The sequence below is a fragment of the Rhinoderma darwinii genome, chromosome 6, assembly GCF_050947455.1.
Source record: "Rhinoderma darwinii isolate aRhiDar2 chromosome 6, aRhiDar2.hap1, whole genome shotgun sequence".
In the NCBI taxonomy this organism is placed as follows: Eukaryota; Metazoa; Chordata; class Amphibia; order Anura; family Rhinodermatidae; genus Rhinoderma; species Rhinoderma darwinii.
In genome coordinates this window covers 29,261,602-29,283,255 of record NC_134692.1, presented here as the reverse complement: position 1 = coordinate 29,283,255, position 21,654 = coordinate 29,261,602, and the positions used below count along the sequence as shown (strand labels likewise).

Here is a 21,654-nt window from a genome sequence, read left to right as displayed (position 1 = left end):
TACTGTATGGTGGCAACTATGGGGGCATTATACTGTATGGTGGCAGCTAGAGGACATTATACTCTGTGGGGTCAGCTATTTGATATTATACTGTGTGGGAGGCACTATGGGAGCATGGTACTGTGTGGCCTGAATCGGGTGTGTATGGGCGGGGATTGGGTGGGATAAGAGGCGTGGCTTAAAATATAAAAAAAAAATCGCCACGTGCTGTGTGCGCCGCATCATTTGTCCCTCTTTGTGATACTTGAAAGTTGGGAGGTATGATTACAAGAATCCTCATGCTCTACCATCCCAAACTGATCTGCCTAATGGTTCTTTTTTTCTCTACTGACAATTATACTTTCCTCTCATTGCAGGATTCCATTATGAAAGGAGCTAAGCAGTAAATTAAAAAGTGCAGGATGAAAAGATGGCGCAGGCACGACTTGTACCACCAGGGCCCGACAGCTTACGCTATTTTACCAGGGAGTCTCTTGAAGCAATCGAGAAGCGCATTGCAGAGGAGAAAGCAAAGAAGCCCAAACAAGAGAACAATAATGACGATGATGAAAATGGCCCCAAGCCAAGCAGTGACTTGGAAGCGGGCAAAAGTCTGCCGTTCATATATGGCGATATACCTCCGGGAATGGTATCAGAACCGCTGGAGGACCTAGACCCATATTATTTGAATCAAAAAGTAAGGTCTCTTTTCTTCCCTCTTTGTACTTCCTTGCTATTGTTTTTTAGTTTGAAAGATATTTTTCATATATATCATACAACATGTTAGTAACAGTATGAAAAATAAAAAGTTTTTTCAAAAAGCAATGTCAGGTGACAATAGCTAAGGATGTATTCTCCTAAAAAAACATGGTCATGTGAAAATAATATTTATTCAATAGTGTACTTCTAGGCTTAGATATTATTATATGAAGTTACAGGCCCAATGCCTGAGGCTGCACTAAGAGATCCTGATAACAACATGTCCCCAGGGGCCAGCTATAGGGGGTGCAGAAATAGGAGAAACACCCAGACCCTGGTGAGGGGGCCCAAAAGGACCATGTGCCACATAACAAGATATTAATATATGCCCATGGTAGATGGGGGGGGGGGGGGGTTCTGTTACATATTTTGGATTTGGACTAAGAAGCTTCAAGTTATGCCTCTGCATGTCCCCTTTTTGATTTTTATTAGGTGCAGTTAACATGGAAAGCTTTAATGCTCACTATTTACATTAATATGTACTTTTCTACATTGAATTGTCTCACTTATGAGTGTATACATGTGGGCATTGATGTTTTGGTGATTTTTATCTTGATACAAGGTCTCCAGGAAAAGACGGCACTGGACAAAATTTGGATAGGGACATGTTGTCATAAGAATGCCTCAGTAGTGCTACCTCAGGCTTTGGGCCTGTAACTTTAGGCAATGATATCTCAGATTAGAAATTTAAAAAAAAACAACAACAGAGGGTCTTCTGGTAGTTCTCCTCTAAGGCTTCGTTCAAATCTGCGTCAGGTTCCGTTTTAACGTTCTGTTGGAGCTTCCCGTCAGAATGGAACCCTGACGCAAATATGAACGAAGCCTAAACTATTCACTGAATTATTTGGTGACCTTTAACATAATATGTATTTCAATTCACACTTTTTATCCTGTTTCTTAATGATAGAAACCTCTTATGTCATTATAGATTTAATTTATAGAGATTCGCACATTATATTAAATTATATCGTTTACAACCTTTACATTTCGCAATGTGCAAATGATTTCTCTTCCCTCAAGCAACAAATGAGTCTAAATTGTAGAATTAGCTTGGCCAACATTTGTCCATAATAGATCATTAATGCTTCTGACCTTTCCATCAACGATTGACTTAGTGTCACATGCTGTGGCCAGGTAATCATTAGATACCTGATTCATAAGCACGTTGGCACACTGGAAATGGTTGGAGAGTGAAAAAATAAAAATGTGGGGCATTTATATGCTTGTAAAAAATTCCAAAGTTCTCTAATGTCACTCAAAAAGACTTTAATGTCACTTTGACCAGAGAAAAAAGAACAATTTAAAAAATGGTCTCCTTCATTGTGGTGAGCATCCACAAAACACATATGTAAAATAGTCAGCTTCTGAGAAGGGCGAGGATTTAATGAGAATGTCGTATGTGGTAACCTCACTTGTTGTATAATAAACATTTCGAGTCACCTCACCTGACACGTCTGTTTTAGTAAATACTTGTATTCCCATGACATAACAATTCTGGAGCCCCTTTTCTGTGTTTTACTGTTCCTCTGTATGAATAAATTGACAACTGAGCGTCACCATTTCCCTTGTGAATAAGGGCATCCTTACACAGTCTGACACTGTCGGTACTGACTGTACGATTTTAGAGTGTGTAGCGACACATCCTATTGATAAGAGGAATGGTAACGTCTAGTTGTCAGTTTATTCTTAGATTTCCAGGAGGAATAACAGAGGATTGGCGCAATAGAGAGTTATAATAAAAGAATACAAGTATTTACTAAAACTGACACGTCAGGAGAGCTAACCGATTAAAAATGTTAACACATGGAGGTACGGCCAGATTACAGACTTTGGTCATTCCCTAAACACAGCTCATCATTGATCTCTGTAGTTTATGTATTTTTTTCATGTTGATAATGGGCAATTTAGCTAGCAGGTTCCTATCTTACGCTGCAGGGTAGACTTCGTTCACATCTGCGTCAGGGCTCCGTTCATGGGTTCCGTCTGAGCTTTCCGTCAGGGGAACACATGAACGGAACCCTGACTGAAACAAAAGGAAACCATAGGTTTCCGTTTGCATCACCAGTGATTTCAATGGTGATGGATCTGATGCAAATGGTTTCCGCTTGTCTCAGTTGTGCAAAGGTTCCGTCGGTTTGATGGAATGAATAGCGCTGTCGACTACGGTATTGATTCCGTCAAAATGAGGGAAACCCTTGCACAACGGAGACAAATGGAAACCATTTGCATCGGATCCGTCACCATTGAAATCAATGGTGATGGAAGCGGAAAACCTATGGTTTCCGTTTGTCTCAGTCAGGGTTCCATTCATGGGTTCCCCTGACGGAAAGCTCAGACAGAACGCATAAACGGAGCTCTGACGCAGATGTGAACAAAGCCTACAAGGATTATTGTAGGATTACATCTTTTTATCTCACATTTGTAAACATAAATTAATGCTGAGAACACAGAATGTTTTTGAAGCTTTGTTGTTGCTGTTTAACTAATTGTTTATTTCTCTCTTTACAGACTTTTATAGTATTGAATAGAGGGAAGGCAATCTTCCGCTTCAGTGCCACATCTGCCTTGTACATTTTAACTCCTTTTAACCCCCTTAGAAAAATAGCTATTAAGGTTTTGGTACATTCATATCCTTTTATTGTGGTGTTCCATTTATTGCCTATGTACACCTTTGCAACCATTTTTTTAATTTCTCATATGCATCTTAAATTGAAAAAAATGAAGCAACTTTGCAAATAGTCTTCATTAAAAATGTCCTTACCGTTTGGCATCTAAAGCTGCAATGCAGACCTATGTGTCTCCATGGTAACAGACAACAACCTTGTGTAGTCTGATACTCTTTCCACGTGTCCCCTACTTCTTGCTAACCTACCAAATAGTAATAGGGTAAGGCTGGATTCCCACGAGCATGTTCGGTCCGTAAAGAACGGAACGTATTTTGGCCGCAAGTCCCGGACCGAACACAGTGCAGGGAGCCGGGCTCCTAGCATCATAGTTATGTACGACGCTAGGAGTCCCTGCCTCTCCGTGGAACTATTTTTTTTATTACAGAGGCATTGGAACAATAATAACAAATATGCAAAGATGGATATAGCTTTTATTAAAAGGTTATTCCCATCTAAGGCATTAATGGGATATCTACGGGTTATGGCATAAATGTCTGATAGATGCGGTTCTCAGCTCTGGGACCCGCACCTATTTTCAGATCCTGGGTCATCCACCAGCAGCTGCATCCAGACAATTGATTGAGAGGTGGCATCCCGCATATGCCGGCTCTGTTCATATATTCCTATGGGGGTTACGGAAATAGTCGAGCCCGAGTACTGTGCATTTTCATATAACGAATAATAAAGGACGATAGGTCCAACATAAGCTCTGTGCGTGCAAGGTTCTTCTGCGCCACGGATAGGAGTCCAATGTATTTATGATATGCTGGTTCTCCCTTCCCTCCTGCTGCTCTCCAGCATATGATTGAAAGAGAACACAGGAGAACAGTGCCCTGATATCATAAATACATCAGACTACTAAACGAGTCGCAGTGCGTCGCCATATTCTGATTTCAATTGTAAGAGCAGGCAAACATTGTAAAACCATACATGACTTAAAGGGGTTGTACAGGATTAGAAAAACATGGCTTCTTTCTTCCAAAACCAGCATCACACCTGTCCACAGGTTGCGTCTGATATTGCAGCACAGCTCCATTGAAGTAAATGGAGCTGAGTTGCAATATCAGACACAAGCAGTGAACAGGTGTGGCACTGTTTCGGAAAGAAAGCAGTCGGTTAATCCTGTACAACCCCTTTAAGATGTGGTCTACTCGATAGGCGGAGTGTAAAAGGCCTTTTACACCTGCCGATATTCGGCTGTAGCAGCGAGCGCTGATCAACGAGACATCGTTCATCGGCTCTCATTTGCTCCTGTCACACGGAGCTAGGTATGAGGACGAGCGGTCGTTACTCTGATCGCTGGTCCCCATACATTATTATCATGTCGGTAGCACGTCTCCCTGTTTACACACCAAGATGTGCTGCCGACAACGATAATATTTCCACTTTTTTAAAACGATACGATCAGCAGATGATCGAGCGTTTGCTCATTCATCTGCTGATCGTTCCCCTGTTTACACAGGGCAATTATCGGGAACGAGCGTTATATAAACGATTGTCTGCCCGATAATCACCCAGTGTAAAAGGGCATTAAGGCTCTAGACAGTCTGTGCCTACAGGCTCCTGAGACATAAAGCCTGTAATGATTACAAGTTATATATACTTCTGTTCAGAACCCCTTGGCCTATTGCATTGTGCCCTTAGAAAGGGCGCTGTAATTGAGCTGATAGAGTCTAAGTGGTCACGTGTATTACTGTCAATATGACAACAGGTGATTTAATTAAATCAGTACCTAGTAATAGGACCGCGCCATGTTTGTGGTTGAAAGAATCTTATCTAAAGTGAGTAAAGAGAAAGATGTTTGCTCTAATAATTAAATATGACCCTGCGTGACTGAGCAGAACACCACAATCCCTTCATAAACTATAAAGTAGGACTTTGTATAATCCTGGGATCTAGGGAAAATTAGAAATAGTATAGCTATGCCGCTTTTGCCAACTTTAAAGAGGCTCTGTCACCAGATTATCAAATCCCTATCTCCTATTGCATGTGATCGGAGCTGCAATGTAGAAAACAGTAACGTTTTGTTTTTTTTTAAAAACAATCATTTTTGGCCAAGTTATGAGCAATTTTATATTTATGCAAATGAGCTTTGAAATGGACAACTGGGCGTTTTTTTTTTTTCGTATTTTCAACTGGACGTGTATTGTGTTTTTAACAACTGGGCGTGTTTACTTGTTTTACTAACTGGGCGTTGTGAATAGAAGTGTATGATGCTGACAAATCGGCATCATACACTTCTCAGCGTTCCCACCCAGCTTCTTTCGCTAAAGACGCACAGCGTGACGTCACCCACAGGTCCTTCAACCTTGTCGTCGGACAAAGAAGATACATCGGCTGAAAGGCGTCCAAAAGGTTAATATGCTCATCTCTAGGGAGTTTGCTATGCTTATCTGCACATGATGATGCTGCTGAAAATTCAACTGTACGCCTGGAGCTGTGGTGTCTTCTCTCTTCTGACACCAAGGTTGAAGGACCTGTGGGTGACGTCATCACTCCCAGCCAGCTTCTTTCACTGCAGACACAGCGTGACGTCACCCATAGGTCCTTCAACCTTGGCGTCGGAAGAGAGAAGACGCCACAGCTCCAGGCGTCCATATTATGGAGTGTTAATATATGTTACTATAAATTCAGATTATGAGTACACTAATAGCTCAAAAGGAACAAGTGTTTTCTAGAGTTTTTCGATTGCCATTTTGAAGGCTGAGTTTACTCAAAACAATTTTAGCTCTGATCCGGCGAACAATAGTATAATTAATTATTAGGATCTCAGTTCTATATTTACATGCGGAGACTTTTTGCTAGGATGGGAACGAGGAGAATTGACCCCACAATAGTAAGATAAATGTCTGGAATTGTCCATAAGGTGGTCCATTTACCGTATTGCTTTTGTTACGTATTTTTGGTAATTTTTTTATCATTTCTAAAGGAGATCTGATTATATTTTATATAGCTAGATAAATATTAGTATTCATGTATATATATATTTGCATTGAATGATTTTTACTTTGACTTTCTCCTTGACTGCACTTCACATTATTCAGCATGCTCATAATGTGCACTATTTTGACCAACTGCGTGTTCATGACCATGAGTAATCCCCCGGAGTGGACCAAGAATGTAGAGTAAGTATTTGCTTTATCTACTGTTTCGTTGTCTTTGATATAATTTTATGGTTGCCAGTTTAATGATCAGTGCACTGCCATAGACATTAACAATGGATTTCTCAGTCATCAGTAATGAAGTAATTGCTTGGTAAAAACCGGGATGCCTATCTGACATAATGTAGTTAGAAAAGAATAAATATGTCAACTTGAAAATGAATGTGTTCATATACTGTATATAAATTGTCGTGAAATAGCAAAAATGTTTCTGGAAATTTTAAACAAGCAATGTCATAATATAACAAATATACTTCCGTGTAGCATAATATGCAGTTGTATAGCCAATATACCACTATTTGGTTCAATTTGGTGTTGTAGTTGTATATGTTCTACTATACCCCAAATGCCATCCTCTGACCCAAGGTAGGATTCTGTTTTAACATTTGATCATGGCATAGAGTGGGCACAAGTCCACATTTGTGTTTTTTTTTTTATTACTTCTGCCTTATTATTTTATCTGTCCATACTACTGTGCGAATATGTTAATATACCATCATGAGTGGAACTAAGACTGAATGGGTGCTCCCCTAACTATTATAGCCAAAATGTATCTGGGTAGCTGATTGAGGTATGACATATATTTAACAATAAAATGTACACCCCAAACTAGTCCACTGATATGTTCTTGCCCATTAGCCCTTCTGGCCAATACCCGAAGCCAGACCTAGTATAGCCAAAATGCCACCATTTTTCATAAAATTTCAAAATAGCCTAATATGCTCTATAATGCATCATGTGCTCAACCTCTCTGCCAGTGTTGAACTGGCTAACCATGGGCCCAGGTTTTGCAACTAATGGTACCCAGACATGACTAGGGCCATGAGGTCCTCAGCCATCGCTTGGACCATGAGGTCCCCAGCCATTTCTTGGACCACGAGGTCCACAGCCATGGCTAGGACAATGAGGTCTCTAGCCATTGCTTAGATCAGGGGTCTCAAGCACGTGGCCCGCGGGCCGCATGCGGCCCCTGGGGCTGTCATCTGCGGCCCGCGGGACACAGAGCTGCTAGTATCGGCTCTGCTCCGAGACTCTGGAATTCCCTGACATCGCTGTCCACATATGAACAGCGATGTCTGGGGCTTCTCCAGAGCCGGAGTCCCGAGCAGAGTGCTGGTGTCGGCTCTGCTCCGGGACTCTGTGGAATTCCCTGACATCGCTGCCCATATATGGACAGTGTGTCAGGGTCTTGCCCAGAGCGGAGCAGAGCGCTGGTGTCGGCTCTGCTCCGGGACTCTGTGGAATTCCCTGACATCGCTGTCCACATATGAACAGCGATATCTGGGGCTTCCCCAGAGCCAGAGTCCCGAGCAGAGCGCTGATGTCGGCTCTGCTCCGGGACTCTGTGGAATTCCCTGACATCGCTGTCCACATATGAACAGCGATGTCTGGGGCTTCCCCAGAGCCGGAGTCCCGGGCAGAGCGCTAGTATAGGCTCTGCTCCGGGACGCTGCGGAATTCCCTGACATATCTGCCCATATATGGACAGTGTGTCAGGTTCTTCCCCAGAGCGGAGTCCCGGGCAGAGTGCTATTATCGGCTCTGCTCCGGGACTCTGGGGAAGCCTCTGACATCGCTGTCCATACATCGACAATGATGTCAGGGGCTTCCCCAGAGCAGGAGTCCCAGTGATGTCAGGAGCACAGCTGGAGTCCCAGGAAGAGCCTACTAGCGCTCTGTCTGGGACTCCAGCTCTGGGGTTGCCCCTGACATCTCTGTCCATATATGGACAGTGATGTCAGGAGCAGAGCTGGAATCCCAGGCAGAGTGCCAGAAGCGGCTCTGCTCCGGGACTCCAGCTCTGGGCAAGCCCCTGACATCACTGGGGCAGCCTCTACAGAGGGCACAGGGGCGGCCTCATCTACAGAGGGCACTGAGATGGCCTCATCTACAGAGGGCACTGGGGCGGCCTCATCTACAGAGGGCACTGGGGCGGCCTCATCTACAGAGGGCACTGGGGCGGCCTCATCTACAGAGGGCACTGGGGCGGCCTCATCTACAGAGGGCACTGGGGCGGCCTCATCTACAGAGGGCACTGGGGCGGCCTCATCTACAGAGGGCACTGGGGCGGCCTCATCTACAGAGTGCACTGGGGCGGCCTCATCTACAGAGGGCAAGGTGGCCTTATCTACAGAGGGCACTGTGGCCTTATCTACAGAGAGCACTGTGGCCTTATCTAGGGGTGTGTTGCATTATCCACAGAGGGCACTGCGGCAGGATCCACAGAGGGCACTGCGGCAGCATCCACAGAGGGCACTGCGGCAGCATCCACAGAGGGCACTGAGGCACTATCTAAAAAGGGGCTGCCCAATCTTGACATGTGTGCTAACTGAGCCGCCGGACTGCATTTAGCGACACTTAAACTGGAAAGCTGGATTGTTGAAATAAGCACGTGGAGAAATATCTCAAATTTTAAACCTAGCGGTATTATTATAGTAATGTAGTATTATTATTCTAGTAATATAGTGTTATAGTAGTACAAATAACGAATTGATTAACAATAATTTTGTATTGTATCAAATTTGAAAGTAATGCGGCCCGTCAACTTCCCATTTTTTCTATATGCGGCCCACTTACCCGGCCGAGTTTGAGACCCCTGGCTTAGATCATGAGGTCCACAGCCATGGCTTAGACCTTGAGTTCCCCAGCCTTGGCTAGGACCATAAGGTCTTCAGCCATTGCTAGTACCATGAGGTCCTCATCAGAATCTAAAAGTATCATGTTTCTGAATTAAAAGTGGAGATGAACCTGATCTGTATAGAGATAGGGTGGTCTCTCAAAATTATCTCTTCTGGTGGGCCCACAATGCACTACATTGCCCATAGGATTAAAGGTGGACATGAGCCAGATCTGTTTAGCTGGAGGATGAACCCTTAGAATCATCTACTCTGGTATTTCCTCAATCCCAGAGCTGTCTACATTAAGCGGCTGCTACTCTCCTTAAGACGACTTGTCATTGAATGGAAGTCTACGTGCTTTTACAGTTTCTATCGCAGTGCTAACTATAGCGAAGACATTGCGAAACAGTTATATGGCTGGTTATGTACTGGTCAGGAGTCAACGTATTTAACATATTTTTAAGGGTTGCCACAGGTGAATAGCACCTGCATCTTCTTTATTGCTGGCACAATAGAGTGTGTATGATATAAAGGTCCCGGCACTCATTACAGGGTAATAATGGCACTAGTTGACACAGGAGATATGGGAGGGATCCTCCAGCTCACCTGACACTTGGCATGTGTGTCGTGGACATCGCACGGAATCTCGTGTCGGCACACGATGGATGCGGACAGGCAAGGCAGAGGGTTGAATCCAGCGATGTAGAGGATAAAATGGAAACTTTCCAAGTTTACTGAGTATCAAAGTTAAAACAGGGTCCAGAGGAAGGAATCCTGGTGTGCAGGTAGGAGAGTGTCTCGGTCCAGTCTTGGGGCCTACGCGTTTCAGACGTTGTGCACGTCCTTAATCATGGCTATTTTAGAGTGTGTATGATATAAAGGTCCCGGCACTCATTACAGGGTAATAATGGCACTAGTTGCTTAGTGATGCAGCAAGGTTACAATCCTTAGAGAATTCTATTTATATTAACTTAAGTGCTGTTGGCGATTTAATTTCAGCTGTGCTGTCATCTAACAGAAGAGGCTGCAAAGAAAAGCCGAGGAAGTGATTCAATAAAGTTTTTTTGTCCCTCAAAGCCAAATGCCAATTTTGTACATCTGTGTGGGGGGAATTAATACATTAAGCTGCTGGTTTAAGTGACACATTGCCTGCTCCTGATGTCTTCTGTGTAAGGCCAGTGCTACACTGAGACGTTTTAAAGTACAACTCATTGATTTTAAAGGCTATTCAAACATGTAAATTGCAAGTTTTTATTTATTTTTTAATAAAAAAAGGTCAGTCAGTGTGATTAGTGCAACTTGCTAAATAGTTTTTATTAAAAATAAATTTTACTTTTTTAGATACAGCTGCTCTGTATTCTCTCTCTCTCTCTCGCTCTCTCTCTCTATATATATATATATAGCATTTGTATCTTACGCTAAATCCTGCTCCCGTCAGGTCTAAGGGAATGACAGGTTCAGGTAATAGTGAACGATACAGCTGCTCTGTATAGAGAATACAGAGCAGCTGTATCTAAAAAAGTAAAACAAATTTTTAATAAAAACTATTTCGATATTTGCACTATTTCGATATTTAAAAAAAAAAAATTGACATTCAAAGGTTCACAGAGCCTTAAACTATAACTATAATACAACTGCAGTACAAATGAATACAGTGAGTAGCATGCATTGTTGTGGACTGCAGCTGTCACTCAATAGTTAAAATCAATCTTTTCTATGAATAAAGAAAATTATGTCTACTTATGTGATTGAGTCATTCATTTATCAGATTAATTTGTGTAAAATCCTGACTGCACTAAAAATAGCTACAACGGCCCTGGCATAAATTGGCATAACAGTGTTATTGAAATGACCACCTTTGAGCACCATTTTACAGTTTTCACAGAGAATGGATCTACATTCAAAGTTGAGTAACTTTGTAAACACATTACATTACTCATCTTATACTGATCCTGAGTTACAGCCTGTATTATAGTTCAGAACTGAAATCAAAATTCTGCAGGCTTTAGAGCTGAAATCTCCCAGCATTTCTTGCTGTCTGCCCAGAGCGTTTGCTAATTTAAATTAGGGCAAGTGTGATCTTTACACCAGGCACAGTCCAGTAATCTGATGATGGAAGACTAAGGGTGATATTACACGGCCCGATGTTGGCCATGTAAACGAGCGCCGATCAACAAGACAGCTCATTGATCGATGCTGGTTTGCTCCTTTCACAAAGAGCTAGTATGGGGATGAGCGCTTGTTTCTCCAATTGATCGTTCCCATACATTTTTATCCTGTCAAAACTATTATCGTTGTCGGAAGCACATCAACTATTATTGTTGTCGGCAGATTTGCTGCCGACAACGATAATAGTTTTGTTATTTAAAACGATGCAATCAGCCGATGAACAAGCGTTAGCTTGTTCATCGGCTGCTCGCAGGGCAATTATTGTGAACAATCGTTCTGTGATCGCTCGTTTGCCCAATAATTGGCCGATATAAAAAGGCCTTAAATGTTCCACTGTAATATAAGAGTTCAGCTAAGCTGTTAGGGATCTATCTGACAATAAGCTTGTTGACTGTTTCCAATAACAACCAGCCAATTTGTGACTGCAGCTCTGGAATATAATTCAAGCTGTTACTCATGATCAGTGCAAAGATAAATAATGTACCTACAAAATTACTCAACTTTTTATGTAGGTTATGTATACAGCCAACTTTAGTAAAGTAGACAGTTACATAAATAAGAAGAATGAAATTGAAAAAAAAATATGTCCATAAAGATCAAACAGGGGTGGGGGAGGATGTGGATGGAAGGAAGAAGGAGTGGGGTAAATCTTAGAACTTTGTTTCCCCCTAGTGAATTTATTACTCTTATGTATTTAATTCTTGTCTTTTACAGATACACGTTCACTGGAATTTATACTTTTGAATCTCTCATAAAAATTCTTGCAAGAGGTTTCTGTCTAGAAAAATTCACCTTCCTGCGAGATCCATGGAACTGGCTAGATTTCAGTGTAATTGTTATGGCGTAAGTATCATATTACATTATCTTGTATAAGTTAAGGTGGATTTAAATTGGATATTTCACTATATATTGGGTTTACAGTTTACAGAGCTAGTTCGTGCCATTGGTGCCCAATAAACATCTTCCACCTCAAAACTGGTCTAAGATAGTCTTAGACTGGCACATATAATGAACATCATGTATGGCATGAACTGCGCCCTCCTCCCATTTCATTACATCTTGGTGGCAAGGGGGCAAGAAGCGGCTGGTAATACATTGACACTGATTTGACTGTAGAACGGTGGTGTAGTTATAGGGACAAAGAGTTAACAGTCGCACTCCAGTCCTTGGTGCCATATGGCAACCAAGGATCCCTCTGTCACATGAAACATCAGTCGTTTTATAAAGGATCAGTGCAGAGGTAGGGTTTTATGAGAACTACACCAAATTGTAGTAATTGTAAATAGAATAAATTAATATTTTAAGTTCATGTTGTGTAAAGATCCTACAGAGTGTGACGTCATTGCACACAATGGGATATTGTGTATCCTCAGGGTTTCTATCACTTTGGTTTCGATAAGTCAGTGGCACCAGCTAGATCCAGTGTACACAATCCATAGCACAGAGGTGAACATACCCTTACTGGTACTGTACAGATTTTTTAACCAGTGACCTAGGGGCTTCCAGATTGAAGAAGTATCTATCAGCACCCGATAAACCCCAATGACTTATAATGCCGTCTATTATGTTGTCCGTCGTTTTGTGACAGAATCTGCAACAGGGGCTCGGAGGGAGATGTGAACTGAGTTTTAGGCCACTTTAAAGAGCGACTACACATTTATCAAACTTTTGATATGTCATAGAGATTTATCAAAAGTCTGGATTGGGGGAGGTCCGGGTGCTGAAACCCCCACCATTGCTGAAACGAAGGTGCAAAAGTGCTGAGCGGTTTTCACCCTTGGCAGTGATCAGCGCTACTCATCAGGCTGAAGACGGCTTACGCAGACGTTTTATATGAGCCGTTATCAGCCGGACAGGGAGCGCTGATCACAGCTGAAGTTGCAAAGTGCTCAGCTGAACACTTCTGCACCTTAGTTTCAGTGACAATGGCGATCTCAGCACCTAGACCCCCACCAAACCAAATTTTTGATATGTCTCTATGATATATCAAAAGTTTGATGAATGTGTAGTTAATTTTTTGCACAACACTGTTTTGGTCAATGTTTTGCTTCAGTATTTGTAAGTCAAAATTAGAAGTAGAAGATTACAGATAAAAAGATACTAAAAAGTATAATGAAATGATTTGTACCGCTTCTGTGTTTTGGACCCCCTCCTGGTTTTGGCTTACAAATACTTATGCAAACTACTGCCCAAAATACTGTTGTGTGTAAGTAGCTGCATGCTCTGCTCAAACTATGTAATGGCTGTACCTTTCACATATACCATAAAAAAAAAAAAAAAGTGCGAACATACATTTTCTAAGCATTTATTTCAATTAGTTTCATTCGAGTAAGGCCCCATGCACACGAACGTGTTTTTGCGGCCGCAATTCCCCCGAAAATCCACGGGAGAATTGCGGCCCCATTCTTTTCTATAAAGTAGTTTTTGCGGTCTTTGCACGGCCCGGGAGCCCGGACCGCAGAAAGAACGGGCATGTCTTATTACGGCCGTTTTCTGCGGTCCGGGTTCATTGAAAATAATGGCCGCGGCCATGTGCATGTCCCGCGGTTTGCGGGCGGCTCGTGGCTGACAGTCCGCTGCCGGACATCCCGAAAATCAAGGCCGTGCACATGGCTACGGTCGTGTGCATGAGGCCTTAGGCAATGGGCCTAATAATTCAAAACTAGTATAGAAAACTCGTTACACGGGTTTGCTAGCAAAGGAATGCAGTGGTCTGTTAATATATATAAATGATCCACACAACGTATAATGCCCCCATAGATGCCCCCACACAGTATAATGCCCCTCCCATATCAGCTCCTCACACAGTATAATGCCCCTCATAGATGCCCCCACAATATAATGCCCCTCATAGCTGCCTCCACAGTATAATGCCCCCCATAGCTGCCCCCACACAGTATAATGCCCCCCATAGCTGCCCCCACACAGCATAATGCTCCCCATAGCTGCCCCCACACAGTATAATGCCCCCCATAGCTGCCCCCACACAGCATAATGCTCCCCATAGCTGCCCCCACAGTATAATGCCCCCCTCCCTCCCATACACAGTATAATGCCCCCCCTCCCTCCCATACACAGTATAATGCCCCCCTCCCTCCCATACACAGTATAATGCCCCCCTCCCTCCCATACACAGTATAATGCCCCCCCTCCCTCCCATACACAGTATAATGCCCCCCTCCCTCCCATACAGAGTATAATGCCCCCCTTCCCTCCCATACACAGTATAATGCCCCCCCCCCTCCATCCCATAAACAGTATAATGCCCCCCTCCCTCCCACACACAGTATAATGCCCCCTCCCTCCCATACACAGTATAATGCCCCCTCCATCCCATACACAGTATAATGCCTCCCTCCCATACACAGTATAATGCCCCCCTCCCTCCCATACACATTATATTGCCCCCCTCCCATACACAGTATAATGCCCCCCTCCCATACACAGTATAATGCCCCCCTCCCTCCCATACACATTATAATGCCCCCCTCCCATACACAGTATAATGCCCCCCTCCCTCCCATACACAGTATAATGCCCCCCTCCTTCCCATACACAGTATAATGCCCCCCACCCTCCCATGCACAGTATAATGCCCCCCTCCCTCCCATACACAGTATAATGCCCCCCTCCCATACACAGTATAATGCCCCCCTCCCATACACAGTATAATGCCCCCTCCCTCCCATACACAGTATAATGCCCCCTCCCTCCCATACACAGTATAATGCCCCCTCCCGCCCATACACATTATAATGTCCCCTCCCTCCCATACACATCATCATGCCTCCTCCCTCCCATACACAGTATAATGCCCCCCTTCCTCACATACACATTATAATGCCCCCTTCCCTCCCATACACAGTATAATGCCCTCCTCCCTCCCATACACAGTATAATGCCCCCATATGTACGGACCAAAAATAATAACATACATACTTACCTATCTCCATTCCCACGACGTGTGGAGGATCCTTCTCCTCTGCACTGTGCTGTGAGCGGCTTGGCGAAGGCTTGTCTGCACCGAGTCACTCACATCGCACAGACCGGAGGAGAAGGATCCTCCACCCGGCGGGGGAACGGGGATAGGTAAGTATGTATTTATATGTATATTATTATTTTTCTATTAGGTCCGTACATATGGGGGCATTATACTGTGCATGGGTGGGAGATGAGGGCATTATACTGTGTATGGAAGGGGGGAGGCATTATAGCTACGCCACTAATCACTCACATCTCCTTCCTCAGTCTTCTAGCTGTGGGCGGAGCTAACTGGCAGTTGGGCTATGGGCGGAGCTCTATGTGGGCAGAGCTCTATGTGAACTTCGGACACCAGGTCCTTCTCATTTATATAATAAATGTATGCAGCACTCATGGACACTGGTGCAAAAAATCAGTTTCCATTGCATGTTGGAGGTGGAAAGGGTGATAATCACTTCTTTACCCCTCTAAATCTGCAACAGGGTCCATCTTCAGTGATGTGGCAGGAACCTCGTTGCTGTTGGCCCAGTTGCAACCAATGCTACACTACAATAGCTACGTGCAGACAAAAAAGTGTCAGTGTTACCCATAGCAACCAATCACGTGACAGATGTCATTTTTTTTTAAATTAAAGTTATATAGCAACAGATTGGTTACTAGGGAAATTTCTCCATTTATGTTCCATACTACTTTACCGTGAGCCAAGACTTAGATAAAAACCAGTGAAGAAGTTGCCCGTGGTAACTAATCCAGTCATGATCTTTTTACAACGCTGGATAGAAAATGAAAGTTGTAATCTGATTGGTTGCTATGGACTACACCTCAGCTTTTTGTCTACGTTAGTTTTCATAAATGAGGCCCAGTATCTTCTTGGTGATTCTCTTAATTAATTGAGTATTTCTACAAGATCAGTAGATGCCGAAAACTGAAACCGTATTCATCAATCATTTTACTATTTCCATTTCCATTAATGGGCGATAGAGTTAGGCCGGTTTCAGACTGTCCTAATATGGCCGCATTGTAGCATCTGCACTTCCTTACGTAACAACCGGACTCCCCGCGGTTATACTGTAGCAAAAAACTATCACAATAGGGAGTGATCTCAGTTCAATAGAAATACGGGAGGATAGGGGCTTATATTTTACAACTGTCTGAAGACAAATTAGTTAAATGCACGTTTTTGAGTTTTCTTGACCAGCCGCATTCTCTAGCTTGGATGTTTTTGTGCCATTTTCTCCCCATTGAATCCATACGTGATTTTCAGTACGAGACATTGCTAGGAACATAACCTAGAACTGTCTCCTTGTAAAGAAATGCAGCACTATTGCCCCTGTATTGACTATGTAAGTCCTATTAAAATTACTGGGGAAAAAAAACGTTTTCTCAAAAGTTATTTCAGGAGGTTAATTGCATTAGATAAGTCACAAAAAAATAATCTACATGTGAAATGCGGTTTTTTTTCCTACACAGCATTGTCTGACATCTTCTGGGATCAGCCATTAATCAACGCTCCCATTAAATTACTGTATATGGAGCAGATTAATTACCTGAAGCTCTTGACAGGAGGTTACAAGGAGAATTTTTTGGTCTCAAGATGCTAAACAGATAATTAAAGCTGGTGTATCACAGGGGCTCATCAGCAGCTAGATTGAATCATATGAGATTACCTGTTTAAAAAGAGAAAAAAGAATGTCTTCCAGTATTATTAGCTTGACAATGTCATGTATTCCCACTAATCATGCTGTGAAGGGACGGCTTTTGCTTACATGCTGTGGTCTATAGACAACGTGGGATATGTCCATAGGGATGCATACATTCACCTATAACAATGAGACATATGCATGGATGGGAAAAGGTATTATTGACCCTTAGCAGGTTGTCTATAGACATACCCACTCCAAATGTGCCCCGTTTTCTTCTACATAGGACACTTTGAATCCAGCTAATCAGGGTTTTCCTATTTATGAAGGGAAAACTGATTGGTAGTGTCAAGTTGCAGGAAGGTGCTTTACCGATCAATGCATTCTTAATTAATAATAAGAAAATTGGAAGCAGCACTCATCATTAACATAACTCTTATAAACTTTATAAACATTGTGCTCCAGACGCCATAATTTAGACACCAGACTTCAGACTCCATAATTCAGACCCCAGAACCCATAATTTAAACCTTATAATACATATCATAGACCAGACTCCAATATTCAGAACATACCCCAGTGCAGACCACAATATTCAGACCCCAGACGACATAATTTAAACATTATAATACAGATCCCCATACCATACTCCAATATTCTGACCTCAGACCATACCCCAGACCAGACCCCAATATTCAGACCCACACAAGAGTGGACCACAAAATTCAGAACCCAGACAAGACTACAATATTCAGATCCTAGACCATACTCAAGATCTCATAATTCAGAGCCCAGACACCATAATTTAGACCTCATAATACAGACCCATACCAGAATCCAATATTCAGAACTCAGACCAAACCCCAGACCAGAATTACGCATATAGTAATGTCAGGAGACAGCAAAAAGTTTTGCAGTAGAAGAGATAATGCAGACAGGTAACCATGGTGCTCCATAGTAAAACGTAAAATGGGTCTACATAACATTTTCAATGGCCCCCTTTACATCCATTAAGGGATGAGGACCTATTACTTACTTTGCTTTGGTTCCCTTTGAAATCCAGTTGTGCCCCTAAATCTTATAAAGTGTGGGAGCAAACCAGATAACAGTAACATAAGAGAGAACATACAGTACAAACTCAATGTACATGTTGACCTGGCTGGATTTAAACCAAGGCTCCCAGGCAATAGTACTAACTACAGAGCCACCGTTCTGCTCAGTTATTTTTATCTTTCCATTAATTTATTTAATACAAAATAATTGGTATGAACTGTTTTGTTTTCTTGAGTAACAGGTTTTTCAATCTATTTGAGAGTGATGTAGAAATTTGCAGCTGATGCCAGACATTTATGTGAACTTCAGCACAAGTGAAATTCTGTTATTAATAAGGCGGCTGTGGAACTGCTAATAAAATGGTATAAAAGTAGGATCAAGCTCTAATATATAAAGTCCCCACTAAGACCCGCTTTACAGTAGAAAAAAAAGGTATTTTTTTTCCAGAAACAGGGCCATCCTTATCTATAGACTGTGTCTAGTATGGCAGCTCAGCCCTATTCATATAATTAGTGTCAGAAAACCGTGTCTTCGATACCTCTATATTTTTTAAGGTGTTGCCAATAAAGGAATTAATTTTATGCAAGGAGGTGCTGGATTATACACTTTTGCAATGTTTCTGTTAAAAAGCACTCTTTTTTTCTAATCTCAGAAAGTCCCCTTAAATCTGCGTTATCGATGTAATGGAGCTCAATTAAACCAATTTTTAAATCTCACATTTAAAGAGAACCTTTCACCTGTCCATACATGTGCAACACCGAACTGTATAGAGGACAAGATTCAATTTAAAGTGTGAATTGTAGCATTAGAAGTGAGAACAATGTATTGTAATAGTGTAGTACTGAGGCAGGAGCCATCGATTGAATACATGGGGCATTATACAAATAAAGTATAAGTTCCTTTAAGAAATTCAGTCAGTACATGTTGACTTGTAGTTTTATATCTGTGCAAATTATGACGTTTTTAAGTGTTAGATTGAAAATTATTATGATGATGATGATTATTATTATTATTATTATTATTAATATTATTACTACTACTTCTACTATTATTCATATTATTATTATTATTATTATTATTATAAATTTCTGTGCAATTAGAAAAAAAACTATTATTAAGATTTAATAAGTTTAGAGAATAATTACAAATAACTCCCCAATATTTTCTTCCATAGTATTAAAGGTATTATCGAACAGCTGCAACAACTCCTAATTTCAAAGTGCTGAAGTGTGCGGGAAAAAAAATCTGTTCTTGCAAAAAAAAAAAACTAGGCTAGCAAATAAATAGCTGAGAGTAAGAATGAAAAATTCAAATGTAAAGAACTTTATCATTTTAAATTGTACGTTGAATTAAGTAAAATTTTAAATAAATTAATAGTTTATTGAATTTTAGATATGAAGATATTTATATTACAATTTTATTTAAAATATCTATGGCATAGAGAGAGATAAAAAACAAATAAATAAGTCAATAAACCAAAAATAGCCCTGTGTGAACAAGCCTTTGGTTCTGGAAAACTCCTCTCAGAATGCAGTAGAAGTTCAAAGAGGCTTTGACTTCACTGCTGAAGATTATCAAAGACATTAAGTGATCCAATGAATCAGAAAATTACTGTAATGGAGGAAGGAGTTTTTTTTTTTTATAACACATTTCATCATTCCACCCACGACCTATTATTTTTCACATGGAATGTTTTTTGTTTTTTTTCTTAGATGATATAACCCGTGCCTACACATTGCTGATAATTATACAGAATTCAGTCATACAGAAATAATATCTCAAAATATTCATTGGCATAAGGCCTCATGCATATGACCACGTTGTAGATCTTTACAAGCTACGAATATGGCCCAATAAACTTCTAAAAACCGTATTGTCTCTCCATATGCTTCTAATTTTATGCAAAGGTGTTCTTATGCTGGATTCTGTAAAAATGTGACAGAGAAAATTGAGGCATGCGGAGGTTTTTTCCCTAAGAAGCATTGCTTCTAGGGAAGAATAAATACAAATGCAACACCATACGGAGCAGCACCCTTCCGCAAGCACTCTGAGTGCCTCTGTAGAGCATTTTTCCCCATGGCACTGATCTAGTAATACCACTCTTTTCCCTATGCAGGATGTACCTGCACAGGCTATCGCTAAAGGAAACCCAAAGGTTTATGTGACACGCCGGACCAGGAGCGCCATTAGTAGAAAAATTATTTAAAGATCGAAAGAGCATAGGATTTTCCCTAGGAAAATACAAACCTAAGGTTCATCTATTTTGCATGTCTACGTTATACGGACTAGCTTTTTAAGGGGATCTATAGTTTTATATAAATATTGATTAAAAGATTAAAAACCGTTAAGAAAACATTTATTGCATTTTTTAATCAACAGAATACAGTTATGTGACAAGAATAAATAATATAATCAGCAATTATTGTAGCATTTTAAAACAGAGTTTTGCTTTTTTTGTGTGAATTTGACAGCATTAACCTTTAGAAAATTATTTAGTGGTAGCACCAGTAATGAAAGCATTGTTTTACATTAAATTGTTCTCCGAGATGTCTCTTGAAATCAGTTCTGCTCGATCAAATTTCATAAAAGTGCCCATATTACTGAATCTTTAAAAAGTAGGACACATATACTGTATCATCACTCTTTCTAAGACGATTTATTTACCTCTCAATTTACTTTTATGTTTTGCCTTTTTCAAATGCAGAATTTTTGTTTTAAATATATTAGTATTTCAGAAAACATCACAGTTCAACTGTGAAAAAGATAGATACTATGATATATTTAACTAAAAGAAAATATAATTAAAAAATAAGAAATAAAATTTAAATAAGTAAAATTCTAAACTAAAACGAAAGATTAAGTAGTATAATTAAATTTAATTTGGGAAAATGGAAATGAAATCTCATTTTGGAAAATGTTATAGTTAGAATAGATGTTAAGATATATTAAATTAATAGGAAAATATAAATTTTAGGCTTGATTTATTCTCCATTCCTTTTAACCAAAAATGGCAATCCTTGCAAGGAATTGCAAAAAAATAAAATATATATATATATATAATTTTATTTTTTTTAATGTAAAAGAGAATTCTCCACTTCAATGCTAATGTAAAATGCTCAAAAAGGAATGTTCCTTGCCATGGCAACCCATTAAAAAACATTATATTGTCCCTTCAGCGTAACAGGTGTGACTCAGACAGTAGAAGATAAGAAATAATCAATAATATTTTTCTTATTGAAAAAAAATTGAAAAACTTCAGTCCTGCCTCAAAAGTTGACATGAAGAAGCTAAAATGTAACATAGCTAATATATGACTATGGCCAAACAACAACGATTTCTGGATGATTGATATGATCTCTCATGCATGGATAATCTAAACATGCATATTCCTTATATGTCTAGATATAATCTAATTTCAATGGGTGGGTTAATTGTTTGCCCTGGATCATCTTGTTTGGTTTAAAGAGTCCCCCAAAAGTATGCTGATCACATGGTGTTCGCTGCAGGGACCTCCAGCAATCAAGTATAATCTGTGGTCAAACACAGCAGCAAGTGTCCAACTTCCTTGTAGCATCAACGATGTGCTGGGTCCTTCAGAGCGATAGACATTCTTTGTAGCCACACTCTG

General features: G+C 40.9%; 1 protein-coding gene across 2 annotated transcripts in view; it reads left to right on the top strand.

Moving 5' to 3' along the window:
- Positions 1–21,654, top strand: part of LOC142655350 (sodium channel protein type 2 subunit alpha-like) — a 170,765-nt gene that overhangs the window by 78,740 nt on the left and 70,371 nt on the right. For both annotated transcript variants that reach the window (XM_075829398.1, XM_075829397.1), the window contains exons 2-5: positions 357–676; positions 3,247–3,367; positions 6,442–6,529; positions 12,067–12,195. In XM_075829398.1, coding sequence (XP_075685513.1) covers positions 410–676; positions 3,247–3,367; positions 6,442–6,529; positions 12,067–12,195 — 605 coding nt within the window. In that variant the 5' untranslated portion in view covers positions 357–409. The remainder of the gene's footprint in view (positions 1–356; positions 677–3,246; positions 3,368–6,441; positions 6,530–12,066; positions 12,196–21,654) is intronic.